This window comes from Notothenia rossii, assembly GCF_949606895.1.
Source record: "Notothenia rossii genome assembly, chromosome: 9".
Taxonomy (NCBI): Eukaryota; Metazoa; Chordata; class Actinopteri; order Perciformes; family Nototheniidae; genus Notothenia; species Notothenia rossii.
Window position 1 is genome coordinate 82152431 of NC_136907.1, and position 15315 is coordinate 82167745.

The 15315-nt window shown below is 48.5% G+C and overlaps 1 protein-coding gene across 1 annotated transcript in view; it reads left to right on the plus strand.

Moving 5' to 3' along the window:
• Nucleotides 1-15315, plus strand: part of afg3l2 (AFG3-like AAA ATPase 2) — a 38183-nt gene that overhangs the window by 18532 nt on the left and 4336 nt on the right. Inside the window, exons 6-11 of the mRNA XM_079651092.1 lie at nt 634-708; nt 1487-1611; nt 9910-10183; nt 10434-10571; nt 10737-10890; nt 14441-14568. Of these exons, the coding sequence (XP_079507218.1) occupies nt 634-708; nt 1487-1611; nt 9910-10183; nt 10434-10571; nt 10737-10890; nt 14441-14568 (894 nt within the window). The remainder of the gene's footprint in view (nt 1-633; nt 709-1486; nt 1612-9909; nt 10184-10433; nt 10572-10736; nt 10891-14440; nt 14569-15315) is intronic.

Below are 15315 nucleotides of genomic sequence, written 5' to 3' on the forward strand. Positions count from 1 at the left end.
GTTGCCTGAAATCGACTCCGGAGGATACTTCAGTGTACCCTCGGTTATAGCTCCTCCAGAGAGACTCCTCTCTCCTCTCTCCTCTAAATCAGTGTATCCTCGGTTACGGCTCCTCCAGACAGCCTCCTCGGTAATCGATCCTCGACGACCCTTTAGAGAAATTTGTTTTCCTTCGAGACGGCGCGCCGACATCCGTTTACGGGTCGCTGCCGGAGGACCTGGGAGTCTGGGACGCGAAAATCATAGAAATGACAAACGGCTCATTTCAGAGGACTCGCACGTGTCTGCATGACACCGGGACCACCGGCGAACCTCCCCGACAGGCGCACGGACGCGAAGGCCCGCCCACAACTGCGTGCACGTCTGTGACCACAGTTTTAATTTAACATTGTTTACTCACTTATTGACTGCGTGTCTCTGTTGCTCCTATACTATTCATTTTTAAACCATTTTAGAAGCTCTCTGAATTTATAATTGTATTCCTCTCAAATGTGACATTGTACCAATCCACTGATGGACCATTATGGGTCGCTCACGGACCACACTTTGAGAAACGCGGATATAAATGTATCTGAGTAGTTTGATGTCTACCTGTTATAGCTGCAGTATTGAACGGGTGCGCTTGTTTTGCAGGTGGACCGGCTGGAGGTGGTGAACAAGCGCTTCGTGAAGGTGGCGTTCTCCTCGGGCCAGGCGCCGGTCGACGGGGTGAGTCACCGCTTCACTTTAAAGCAGGGAACACTTTTATAAGTCGTGTCTAACACCAACATGTGTTCAGATAGTTCTTAATATTTGTATTTTTTATATCTGTTGTACCTATATAATAAGATGGACTTTTATTAATCCCTCTTTTATTAACAAATATGTTCACTTTGTTTTATGGGGTTTTATATTGTTGCATCGACTCAGTTGTCTTGTGTCTTTCCTGTCGAAGAGAAACCATTGTTTGTTTTATTTGTGTTGTCATGCGTCCTCCTTGTGTCTGTTGGTTCTCCTTGTGTCTGTTGGTCCTCCTTGTGTCTGTTGGCCCTCCTTGTGTCTGTTGGCCCTCCTTGTGTCTGTTGGTCCTCCTTGTGTCTGTTGGTTCTCCTTGTGTCTGTTTGCCCTCCTTGTGTCTGTTGGTCCTCCTTGTGTCTGTTTGCCCTCCTTGTGTCTGTTGGTCCTCCTTGTGTCTGTTTGCCCTCCTTGTGTCTGTTGGCCCTCCTTGTGTCTGTTGGCCCTCCTTGTGTCTGTTGGTCCTCCTTGTGTCTGTTGGTCCTCCTTGTGTCTGTTGGCCCTCCTTGTGTCTGTTGGTCCTCCTTGTGTCTGTTGGTCCTCCTTGTGTCTGTTGGTCCTCCTTGTGTGTGTTGGTCCTCCTTGTGTAGGTTCTGCTGTGAAGTTCTTCACGAGGGGGATTTCTTGTTGTTTATTTCTAACTTGTGATGTTTTGTAAAGTGCTCTGAGCTGCATGATAAGTGCTGTATAAATAAAGCTTTATTATTATTAGATGTTCGTGTGGTTCAACATCGGCAGCGTGGACACGTTCGAGAGGAACCTGGAGGCGGTGCAGAGCGAGCTGGGCATCGAGGGCGAGAGCAGGGTTCCTGTGGTGTATACCACCGAGAGCGACGGGTGAGGAATGAGTCCTCAAACACTGATGAGTCAGCATTATGAAACAGCATTAGGGAATGAGTCAGCATTATGAGTCCTGAGAGGAATGAGTCAGCATTATGAGTCCTGAGAGGGAATGAGACAGCATTATGAGTCCTGAGAGGGAATGAGACAGCATTATGAGTCCTGAGAGGGAATGAGTCAGCATTATGAGTCCTGAGAGGGAATGAGACAGCATTATGACTCCTGAGAGGGAATGAGTCAGCATTATGAGTCCTGAGAGGGAATGAGTCAGCATTATGAGTCCTGAGAGGAATGAGTCAGCATTATGAGTCCTGAGAGGAATGAGACAGCATTATGAGTCCTGAGAGGGAATGAGTCAGCATTATGAGTCCTGAGAGGAATGAGACAGCATTATGAGTCCTGAGAGGGAATGAGTCAGCATTATGAGTCCTGAGAGGGAATGAGACAGCATTATGAGTCCTGAGAGGGAATGAGTCAGCATTATGAGTCCTGAGAGGAATGAGTCAGCATTATGAGTCCTGAGAGGGAATGAGTCAGCATTATGAGTCCTGAGAGGGAATGAGACAGCATTATGAGTCCTGAGAGGAATGAGTCAGCATTATGAGTCCTGAGAGGGAATGAGACAGCATTATGAGTCCTGAGAGGAATGAGTCAGCATTATGAGTCCTGAGAGGGAATGAGACAGCATTATGAGTCCTGAGAGGAATGAGTCAGCATTATGAGTCCTGAGAGGGAATGAGTCAGCATTATGAGTCCTGAGAGGAATGAGAAAGCATTATGAGTCCTGAGAGGGAATGAGACAGCATTATGAGTCCTGAGAGGAATGAGTCAGCATTATGAGTCCTGAGAGGGAATGAGACAGCATTATGAGTCCTGAGAGGGAATGAGTCAGCATTATGAGTCCTGATAGGAATGAGACAGCATTATGAGTCCTGAGAGGAATGAGTCAGCATTATGAGTCCTGATAGGAATGAGACAGCATTATGAGTCCTGAGAGGAATGAGTCAGCATTATGAGTCCTGAGAGGAATGAGACAGCATTATGAGTCCTGAGAGGGAATGAGTCAGCATTATGAGTCCTGAGAGGGAATGAGTCAGCATTATGAGTCCTGAGAGGAATGAGTCAGCATTATGAGTCCTGAGAGGGAATGAGACAGCATTATGAGTCCTGAGAGGGAATGAGTCAGCATTATGAGTCCTGAGAGGGAATGAGTCAGCATTATGAGTCCTGAGAGGGAATGAGTCAGCATTATGAGTCCTGAGAGGAATGAGAAAGCATGAGTCCTGAGAGGAATGAGTCAGCATTAAGAGTCCTGAGAGGAATGAGTCAGCATTATGAGTCCTGAGAGGGAATGAGTCAGCATTAAGAGTCCTGAGAGGAATGAGTCAGCATTATGAGTCCTGAAAGGGAATGAGACAGCATTATGAGTCCTGAGAGGGAATGAGACAGCATTATGAGTCCTGAGAGGAATGAGAAAGCATTATGAGTCCTGAGAGGGAATGAGACAGCATTATGAGTCCTGAGAGGAATGAGAAAGCATTATGAGTCCTGAGAGGGAATGAGACAGCATTATGAGTCCTGAGAGGAATGAGACAGCATTATGAGTCCTGAGAGGGAATGAGTCAGCATTATGAGTCCTGAGAGGGAATGAGTCAGCATTATGAGTCCTGAGAGGGAATGAGACAGCATTATGAGTCCTGAGAGGGAATGAGTCAGCATTATGAGTCCTGAGAGGGAATGAGACAGCATTATGAGTCCTGAGAGGGAATGAGTCAGCATTATGAGTCCTGAGAGGGAATGAGTCAGCATTATGAGTCCTGAGAGGAATGAGACAGCATTAAGTGTCCTGAGAGGGAATGAGACAGCATTATGAGTCCTGAGAGGGAATGAGTCAGCATTATGAGTCCTGAGAGGGAATGAGACAGCATTATGAGTCCTGAGAGGGAATGAGACAGCATTATGAGTCCTGAGAGGGAATGAGTCAGCATTATGAGTCCTGAGAGGGAATGAGACAGCATTATGAGTCCTGAGAGGGAATGAGACGGCATTATGAGTCCTGAGAGGGAATGAGACAGCATTATGAGTCCTGAGAGGGAATGAGTCAGCATTATGAGTCCTGAGAGGGAATGAGTCAGCATTATGAGTCCTGAGAGGAATGAGACAGCATTATGAGTCCTGAGAGGGAATGAGTCAGCATTATGAGTCCTGAGAGGGAATGAGACGGCATTATGAGTCCTGAGAGGGAATGAGACGGCATTATGAGTCCTGAGAGGGAATGAGTCAGCATTATGAGTCCTGAGAGGAATGAGACAGCATTATGAGACCTGAGAGGGAATGAGACAGCATTATGACTCCTGAGAGGGAATGAGTCAGCATTACGAGTCCTCAAAACCTGATGAGTCAGCATTAAAGGACAGCATTATGAGTCCTGAGAGGAATGAGTCAGCATTATGAGTCCTGAGAGGAATGAGTCAGCATTATGAGTCCTGAGAGGAATGAGACAGCATTATGAGTCCTGAGAGGAATGAGACAGCATTAAGAGTCCTGAGAGGAATGAGTCAGCATTATGAGTCCTGAGAGGGAATGAGTCAGCATTATGAGTCCTGAGAGGAATGAGTCAGCATTATGAGTCCTGAGAGGAATGAGTCAGCATTATGAGTCCTGAGAGGGAATGAGTCAGCATTATGAGTCCTGAGAGGGAATGAGTCAGCATTATGAGTCCTGAGAGGAATGAGTCAGCATTATGAGTCCTGAGAGGAATGAGACAGCATTATGAGTCCTGAGAGGAATGAGTCAGCATTATGAGTCCTGAGAGGAATGAGTCAGCATTATGAGTCCTGAGAGGAATGAGTCAGCATTATGAGTCCTGAGAGGAATGAGACAGCATTATGAGTCCTGAGAGGAATGAGACAGCATTATGAGTCCTGAGAGGAATGAGTCAGCATTATGAGTCCTGGGAGGGAATGAGACAGCATTATGAGTCCTGAGAGGAATGAGACAGCATTATGAGTCCTGAGAGGAATGAGTCAGCATTATGAGTCCTGGGAGGGAATGAGACAGCATTATGAGTCCTGAGAGGGAATGAGTCAGCATTATGAGTCCTGGGAGGGAATGAGTCAGCATTATGAGTCCTGAGAGGAATGAGTCAGCATTATGAGTCCTGGGAGGGAATGAGTCATTATTATACATTATACACTTTAGCCCCCCTCAAAAATAAAACTGTTACTTTCAAGACCTCCTCACCCTGGTTCACACCCGCACTGCGTAAAATGAAGCAGCGAGGCCGCCAACTTGAACGTCTTTCAAAGAAATCATCCCTCACAGTCCATTACGTAAGCTACAAACTCCATCTCAATGCATACAGAGATGCTCTTATTGCCGCTAAATCTGCCTACTTCTCCAACATCTTCACTGACCCCTCCCGTAACCCCAGGACCCTCTTCTCCACAGTTAACAAGCTCTTCAAACCCCGTGCTGATAACCTCCCTACTTCTACTTCCGCTACTTGCAGCTCATTCCTCCAGTTTTTCAAAGACAAAATTAACGCCATTAACCACTCCTTCTCAGCTCCATCTGACATACAAGCATCTCCCCCAACCTCCACCGCTACCATTTCTCCCCCCATCTCCCTTGACCTCCTGACTCCTCCTCCCCAGCCCCGCCTCTCCCAGTTCAACCTGTTTACCCCACTTGAAATACTCCATCTGATCGGTTCCTCAAATCCCACAACCTGCTCCCTTGACCCTCTACCCACTCCTCTCCTGAAGTCCTGCCTCCCCGTCCTCTGCCCCTATCTTGCTAACCTTTTCAACTCCTCGCTGTCCCATGGAACCGTCCCCTCTGCCTTCAAAACTGTTGCCGTTACTCCAATCCTCAAAAAACCTGGTCTTGATCCCTCCTCCCTCGCTAATTACCGCCCCATCTCCAACCTACCATTCCTCTCAAAAACTCTTGAACGCATCGTAGCCAAACAAATTCACTGCCATCTCCAAACCAACCAGCTTCATGAACCCCTTCAGTCTGGATTTCGTCCTCACCACAGCACAGAAACTGCACTCATCAAAGTCCTCAATGACCTCCTCACCTCTGCTGACACTGGTTCCCTCAATATTCTCATCCTCCTCGACCTGAGTGCAGCCTTCGATACCGTGAGCCACAACATCCTGCTCACCCGACTCAGGGACATTGGTATTGAAGGTACTGCACTCAGATGGCTTCAGTCCTACCTCACTGAACGATCCCACTTCATCTCCCTCCCCAACCACTCCTCTGCCACAGCCTCAGTTGCCCAAGGCGTTCCTCAAGGATCAGTACGTGGCCCCCTCCTCTTCATCATTTACATCCTGCCCCTCGGTCAGATACTCCGCCACTTCAACCTGGACTTCCACTGCTATGCTGATGACACTCAGATCTACCTCAGCACCAAACCCCTCCATAACCCCCCCCTTACCCACACCGATTCCTGTCTGACAGCTATTAAAACTTGGATGCAACATAACCTCCTCAAACTGAACAGCAACAAAACAGAACTCCTCCTAATTGGCTCCAAATCCACCCTCAGCAAGGTCACTAGCATCACACTCACCATCGATGGCACCATTGTTTCCGCCTCCAATCAGGCACGCAACCTTGGCGTAATCTTTGACCCCACCCTCTCCCTCGAACCTCACATCCGCCTAACAGTCAAAACCTCATTGTTCCACCTCCGCAATATTGCAAAAATCCTACCCTCTCTCACCCGCCCCGCAGCCGAACGACTAATCCATGCCTTCATTTCCTCCCGCCTTGACTACTGCAACTCACTTCTTTACGGCATCAGCACTCCATCCCTCAACAGACTCCAACGGGTTCAAAATGCAGCTGCACGTCTCCTCACGCATACCAAGCATCACATCAGCCCAGTCCTCAAAGACCTCCACTGGCTTCCTGTCTCCTATCGCATCAACTACAAAATGCTGGTCCTCACCTACAAAGCACTCCACCATCTGCCCCCCCCCCCCCCTCTATCTCACAAACCTTCTCACTCCTTATCAACCCCCACGGTCCCTCAGATCCACCGCAGCCGGACTCCTATCCACTCCCACATCCACATTCTGCAGCTTTGGGGACAGAGCCTTCTCAGTGGCAGCTCCTAGGCTCTGGAACTCCCTCCCCCAAGATCTCTGTGACTCTGAGTCCCTCACAGTCTTTCAGTCCCGCCTCAAAACACATCTTTTCAACTCTGTCTACCCATAAGCCCCCCCCCCTCTCAATCAACTTCCTCTTGACTGCCTTTTTATTTTTTTATTTTACTATACTTACTGGTTTGCCTGTCCTTGTTTGTCTACCCTCCCTCATATTGTAAAGCGTCTTTGAGTTGTGAAAAGCGCTATATAAATAAAATGCATTATTATTATGAGTCCTCAAACACTGATGAGTCGGCATTATGAGTCCTTAGAGGGAATGAGTCAGCATTAAGAGTCCTTAGAGGGAATGAGTCAGCATTAAGAGTCCTGAGAGGAATGAGTCAGCATTAAGAGCCCTGAGAGGAATGAGTCAGCATTAAGAGCCCTGAGAGGAATGAGTCAGCAATATGAGTCCTGAGAGGAATGAGTCAGCATTATGAGTCCTGAGAGGAATGAGTCAGCATTATGAGTCCTGAGAGGAATGAGTCAGCATTATGAGTCCTGATAGGGAATGAGTCAGCATTATGAGTCCTGAGAGGAATGAGTCAGCATTATGAGTCCTGAGAGGGAATGAGTCAGCATTATGAGTCCTGATAGGAATGAGCCAGCATTATGAGTCCTGAGAGGAATGAGTCAGCATTATGAGTCCTGATAGGAATGAGCCAGCATTATGAGTCCTGAGAGGAATGAGTCAGCATTATGAGTCCTGATAGGGAATGAGACAGCAATATGAGTCCTGATAGGGAATGAGTCAGCATTATGAGTCCTGATAGGAATGAGCCAGCATTATGAGTCCTGATAGGAATGAGACAGCATTATGATTCCTGAGAGGGAATGAGACATCAATATGAGTCCTGATAGGGAATGAGACAGCAATATGAGTCCTGATAGGGAATGAGTCAGCATTATGAGTCCTGATAGGAATGAGCCAGCATTATGAGTCCTGAGAGGAATGAGTCAGCATTATGAGTCCTGATAGGGAATGAGACAGCAATATGAGTCCTGATGGGGAATGAGTCAGCATTATGAGTCCTGAGAGGGAATGAGTCAGCATTATGAGTCCTGATAGGAATGAGCCAGCATTATGAGTCCTGAGAGGAATGAGTCAGCATTATGAGTCCTGATAGGGAATGAGACAGCAATATGAGTCCTGATAGGGAATGAGTCAGCATTATGAGTCCTGATAGGAATGAGCCAGCATTATGAGTCCTGATAGGAATGAGACAGCATTATGATTCCTGAGAGGGAATGAGACATCAATATGAGTCCTGATAGGGAATGAGTCAGCATTATGAGTCCTGATAGGAATGAGCCAGCATTATGAGTCCTGATAGGAATGAGTCAGCATTATGAGTCCTGAGAGGAATGAGACAGCAATATGAGTCCTGATAGGGAATGAGTCAGCATTATGAGTCCTGATAGGAATGAGCCAGCATTATGAGTCCTGATAGGAATGAGACAGCATTATGAGTCCTGAGAGGAATGAGTCAGCATTATGAGTCCTGAGAGGGAATGAGACAGCATTATGAGTCCTGAGAGTGAATGAGTCAGCATTATGAGTCCTGAGAGTGAATGAGTCAGCATTATGAGTCCTGAGAGTGAATGAGTCAGCATTATGAGTCCTGAGAGGGAATGAGACAGCATTATGAGTCCTGAGAGGAATGAGTCAGCATTATGAGTCCTGAGAGGAATGAGTCAGCATTAAGAGTCCTGAGAGGAATGAGTCAGCATTATGAGTCCTGAGAGGAATGAGTCAGCATTATGAGTCCTGATAGGAATGAGTCAGCATTAAGAGTCCTGAGAGGAATGAGTCAGCATTAAGAGTCCTGAGAGGAATGAGTCAGCATTATGAGTCCAGAGAGGAATGAGTCAGCATTATGAGTCCTGAGAGGGAATGATTCAGCATTATGAGTCCTGAGAGGAATGAGTCAGCATTATGAGTCCTGAGAGGAATGAGACAGCATTATGAGTCCTGAGAGGAATGAGTCAGCATTATGAGTCCTGAGAGGGAATGATTCAGCATTATGAGTCCTGAGAGGAATGAGTCAGCATTATGAGTCCTGAGAGGAATGAGACAGCATTATGAGTCCTGAGAGGAATGAGTCAGCATTATGAGTCCTGAGAGGGAATGAGTCAGCATTATGAGTCCTGAGAGGGAATGAGTCAGCATTATGAGTCCTGAGAGGGAATGAGTCAGCATTATGGGTCCTGATAGGAATGAGTCAGCATTATGAGTCCTGAGAGGGAATGAGTCAGCATTATGAGTCCTGAGAGGAATGAGACAGCATTATGAGTCCTGATAGGAATGAGTCAGCATTATGGGTCCTGATAGGAATGAGTCAGCATTATGAGTCCTGAGAGGAATGAGACAGCATTATGGGTCCTGATAGGAATGAGTCAGCATTATGAGTCCTGAGAGGGAATGAGTCAGCATTATGAGTCCAGAGAGGAATGAGTCAGCATTATGAGTCCTGAGAGGGAATGAGTCAGTATTATGAGTCCTGATAGGGAATGAGTCAGCATTATGAGTCCTGATAGGGAATGAGACAGCAATATGAGTCCTGATAGGGAATGAGTCAGCATTATGGGTCCTGATAGGAATGAGTCAGCATTATGAGTCCTGATAGGAATGAGAAAGCATTATGAGTCCTGATAGGAATGAGACAGCATTATGAGTCCTGATAGGGAATGAGACTTCAATATGAGTCCTGATAGGGAATGAGACAGCAATATGAGTCCTGATAGGGAATGAGTCAGCATTATGGGTCCTGATAGGAATGAGTCAGCATTATGAGTCCTGATAGGGAATGAGACAGCATTATGAGTCCTGAGAGGAATGAGACATCAATATGAGTCCTGATAGGGAATGAGACAGCAATATGAGTCCTGATAGGAATGAGTCAGCATTATGAGTCCTGATAGGGAATGAGACAGCATTATGAGTCCTGATAGGGAATGAGACTTCATTCTGAGTCCTGATAGGGAATGAGTCAGCATTATGAGTCCTGATAGGAATGAGCCAGCAATATGAGTCCTGATAGGAATGAGACAGCATTATGAGTCCTGAGAGGGAATGAGACAGCATTATGAGTCCTGAGAGGGAATGAGTCAGCCTGATGTGTCTCTACAGGTCCTTCCTGCTCAGCATGCTCCCCACGGTGCTCATCATCGGCTTCCTGCTGTTCATGCTGCGTCGGGGCCCCGCCGGGGGGGGGGGTCCTGGACGGGGGATGGGGGGGCTGTTCAGCGTCAGCGAGACGACAGCCAAGATCCTGAAGGACGAAATCGACGTGAAGTTCAAAGACGTGGCGGGCTGCGAGGAGGCGAAGCTGGAGATCATGGAGTTCGTCAACTTCCTGAAGAACCCCAAGCAGTACGAGGACCTGGGGGCCAAGATCCCCAAGGTGAGATATATTATAATTATTAGTAATTTATTATTTTACTTTATTCGCCTGAAGCTTCGCCTATCTCAAAATGCTGACTTTCTTCAGAAAATCTAAATCTGGCTCATATGTTCTGGTTCTCTCTGTATCTGAGATCTCTCATGATGCTAATGCTAACAGGAAGAACTGAGACATCAGAGTTTGAACCAGAAAGCGGGAAAGGGGGCGGGGCTTCAGTAGGTAATGATTGACAGCTGTATTCTGTGTGCAGGGGGCGATCCTCACCGGCCCTCCAGGCACGGGGAAGACTCTCCTCGCTAAAGCTACTGCGGGGGAAGCAGACGTTCCCTTCATCACCGTCAACGGGTCAGAGTTCCTGGAGATGTTCGTGGGGGTCGGACCCGCCAGGGTGAGAGAGAGACACACACACACACACACACACACACACACACACACACACACACACACACACACACACACACACACACACCCACACACACACACTGGGCCCAGCCAAGGTGAGACCCACACACTTAAACACACACACACTTAAACACTGATTGTGTGTGTGCAGGTGCGGGACCTGTTCGTGATGGCCAGGAAGAACGCGCCCTGCATCCTCTTCATCGACGAGATCGACGCTGTCGGGCGGAAACGAGGAAGAGGAAGCTTTGGAGGACAGAGTGAGCAGGAAAACACTCTCAACCAGCTGCTGGTGGAGATGGACGGTGAGATGCCCTGACGCATCATGAGAAACACCTGGGGGAGATCTCACTCCTCTCTGTATCACTCCTCTCTGGAGGTCTCACTCCTCTGTGTATCTCACTCCTCTCTGGAGGTCTCACTCCTCTCACTCCTCTCTGTATCTCACTCCTCTCTGTATCTCACTCCTCTCTGTATCTCACTCCTCTGTGTATCTCACTCCTCTCTGTATCTCACTCCTCTCTGTATCTCACTCCTCTCTGTATCTCACTCCTCTCTGTATCTCACTCCTCTGTGTATCTAACTCCTCTGTGTATCTCAATCCTCTCTGTATCTCACACCTCTCTGTATCTCACTCCTCTCTGTATCTCACTCCTCTCTGTATCTCACTCCTCTCACTCCTCTGTGTATCTCACTCCTCTGTGTATCTCCCTCCTCTGTGTATCTCACTCCTCTCTGTATCTCACTCCTCTCTGTTTCTCACTCCTCTGTGTATCTCACTCCTCTCTGTATCTCACTCCTCTGTGTATCTCACTCCTCTGTGTATCCTTTCTGTATCTCACTCCTCTCTGTATCTCACTCCTCTCTGTATCTCACTCCTCTCTGTATCTCACTCCTCTGTGTATCTCACTCCTCTCTGTATCTCACTCCTCTGTGTATCTCACTCCTCTCTGTATCTCACTCCTCTGTGTATCTCACTCCTCTGTGTATCTCACTCCTCTCTGTATCTCACTCTTCTCTGTATCTTACTCCTCTCTGTATCTCACTCCTCTGTGTATCTCACTCCTCTCTGTATCTCACTCCTCTGTGTATCTCACTCCTCTGTGTATCTCACTCCTCTCTGTATCTCACTCCTCTGTGTATCTCACACCTCTCTGTATCTCACTCCTCTGTGTATCTCACTCCTCTGTGTATCTCACTCCTCTCTGTATCTCACTCCTCTGTGTATCTCACTCCTCTCACTCCTCTGTGTATCTCACTCCTCTATGTATCTCACTCCTCTGTGTATCTCACTCCTCTCTGTATCTCACTCCTTTGTGTATCTCACTCCTCTCACTCCTCTGTGTATCTCACTCCTCTGTGTATCTCACTCATCTCTGTATCTCACTCCTCTCTGTATCTCACTCCTCTGTGTATCTCACTCCTCTCTGTATCTCAATCCTCTGTGTATCTCACTCCTCTCTGTATCTCACTCCTCTCTGTATCTCACTCCTCTGTGTATCTCACTCCTCTCTATCTCACTCATCTGGGTATCTCACTCCTCTGTGTATCTCACTCCTCTCACTCCTCTCTGTATCTCACTCCTCTCTGTATCTCACTCCTCTCTGTATCTCACTCCTCTGTGTATCTCACTCCTCTCTGTATGTCACTCCTCTGTGTATCTCACTCCTCTCTGTATCTCACTCCTCTGTGTATCTCACTCCTCTCTGTATCTCACACCTCTGTGTATCTCACTCCTCTCTGTATCTCACTCCTCTGTGTATCTCAATCCTCTGTGTATCTCACTCCTCTCTGTATCTCACTCCTCTGTGTATCTCACTCCTCTCACTCCTCTGTGTATCTCACTCCTCTGTGTATCTCACTCCTCTGTGTATCTCACTCCTCTCTGTATCTCACACCTCTGTGTATCTCACTCCTCTGTGTATCTCACTCCTCTGTGTATCTCACTCCTCTCTGTATCTCACACCTCTGTGTATCTCACTCCTCTGTGTATCTCAATCCTCTGTGTATCTCACTCCTCTCTGTATCTCACTCCTCTGTGTATCTCACTCCTCTCACTCCTCTGTGTATCTCACTCCTCTGTGTATCTCACTCCTCTCACTCCTCGGTGTATCTCACTCCTCTCTGTATCTCACTCCTCTCTGTATCTCACTCCTCTCTGTATCGCACTCCTCTGTGTATCTCACTCCTCTCTGTATCTCACTCCTCTGTGTATCTCACTCCTCTGTGTATCTCACTCCTCTGTGTATCTCACTCCTCTGTGTATCTCACTCCTCTGTGGATCTCACTCCTCTGTGGATCTCACTCCTCTGTGGATCTCACTCCTCTGTGTATCTCACGCCTCTGTGTATCTCACTCCTCTCACTCCTCTGTGTATCTCACTCCTCTGTGTATCTCACTCCTCTCTGTATCTCACTCCTCTGTGTATCTCACTCCTCTGTGTATCGCACTCCTCTGTGTATCTCACTCCTCTCTGTATCTCACTCCTCTGTGTATCTCACTCCTCTCTGTATCTCACTCCTCTGTGTATCTCACTCCTCTCACTCCTCTGTGTATCTCACTCCTCACTGTATCTCACTCCTCTGTGTATCTCACTCCTCTCACTCCTCTGTGCATCTCACTCCTCTCACTCCTCTGTGTATCTAACTCCTCTCTGTATCTCACTCCTCTGTGTATCTCACTCCTCTCACTCCTCTGTGCATCTTACTCCTCTCACTCCTCTGTGTATCTCACTCCTCTCTGTATCTCACTCCTCTCTGTATCTCACCCCTCTGTGTATCTCACTCCTCTCACTCCTCTGTGTATCTAACTCCTCTCTTTATCTCACTCCTCTTTGTATCTCACTCCTCTCTGTATCTCACTCCTCTGTGTATCTCACTCCTCTCACTCCTCTGTGTATCTCACTCCTCTGTGTATCTCACTCCTCTCTGTATCTCACTCCTCTGTGTATCTCACTCCTCTCTGTATCTCACTCCTCTGTGTATCTCACTCCTCTGTGTATCTCACTCCTCTCTGTATCTCACTCCTCTGTGTATCTCACTCCTCTCTGTATCTCACTCCTCTGTGTATCTCACTCCTCTGTGTATCTCACTCCTCTGTGTATCTCACTCCTCTCTGTATCTCACTCCTCTGTGTATCTCACTCCTCTCTGTATCTCACTCCTCTCTGTATATCACTCCTCTCTGTATCTCACTCCTCTGTGTATCTCACTCCTCTCTGTATCTCACTCCTCTCTGTATCTCACTCCTCTGTGTATCTCACTTTGTGTATCTCACTCCTCTGTGTACCTCACTCCTCTGTGTATCTCACTCCTCTGTGTATCTCACTCCTCTCTGTATCTCACTCCTTTGTGTATCTCACTCCTCTGTGTACCTCACTCCTCTGTGTATCTCACTCCTCTCTGTATCTCACTCCTCTGTGTATCTCACTCCTCTGTGTATCTCACTCCTCTGTATATCTCACTCCTCTCTGTATCTCACTCCTCTGTGTATCTCACTCCTCTCACTCCTCTCTGGAGGTCTCACTCCTCTCTGTATCTCACTCCTCTGTGTATCTCACTCCTCTCACTCCTCTCTGGAGGTCTCACTCCTCTCTTTATCTCACTCCTCTCTGTATCTAACTCCTCTGTGTATCTCACTCCTCTCTGTATCTCACCCCTCTCTCTATCTCACTCCTCTCTGTATCTCACTCCTCTCACTCCTCTCTGGAGGTCTCACTCCTCTCTGTATCTCACTCCTCTCTGTATCTAACTCCTCTGTGTATCTCACTCCTCTCACTCCTCTCTGGAGGTCTCACTCCTCTGTGTATCTCACTCCTCTCTGTATCTCACTCCTCTCACTCCTCTCTGTATCTCAGGGTTCAACACCTCCACTAACGTGGTGGTTCTAGCCGGTACGAACAGGCCGGACATCCTGGACCCGGCGCTGATGAGGCCGGGCCGCTTCGACCGGCAGATCTATATCGGTGAGGAGGAAGAGGAGGAGAGGGAGGAAGAGGAGGAGGATGAGAGGAGGAGGAGGGAGAGGAGGAGAGGAGGAGGGGGAGGAGGAGAGGGTGAGGAGGAAGAGGAGGAGAGGGAGGAAGAGGAGGAGGAGGGAGAGGAGGAGAGGGAGGAGGAGGAGGGGGATGAGAGGAGGAGGAGGGAGAGGAGGAGAGGAGGAGGGGGAGGAGGAGAGGGTGAGGAGGAAGAGGAGGAGAGGGAGGAAGAGGAGGAGGAGGGAGAGGAGGAGAGGGAGGAGGAGGAGGGGGAGGAGGAGAGGGAGGAGGAGGAGGAGGAGAGAGGGAGGAGGAAGAGGAGGAGAGGGAGGAGGAGGAGAGGAGGAGGGGGAGGAGGAGAGGGTGAGGAGGAAGAGGAGGAGAGGGAGGAAGAGGAGGAGGAGGGAGAGGAGGAGAGGGAGGAGGAGGAGGAGGAGAGAGGGAGGAGGAAGAGGAGGAGAAGGAGGAGAGGAGGAGGGGGAGGAGGAGAGGTGAGGAGGAGGAGAGGGAGGAAGAGGAGGAGGAGGAGGAGGGAGAGGAGGAGAGGGAGGAGGAGGAGGAGAGAGGGAGGAGGGGGAGGAGGAGGGAGAGGAGGAGGGGGAGGAGAGGGAAGAAGAGGAGGAGGGGGAGGGGGAGGGGGAGGAGGAGGAGGAGAGGGAGGAAGGAAGGAAGAGGAGGAGGAGGAGAGGGAGGAGAGGAGGAGGAGGGGGAGGAGAGGGAAGAAGAGGAGGAGGGGGAGGAGGGGAGGAGGAGGA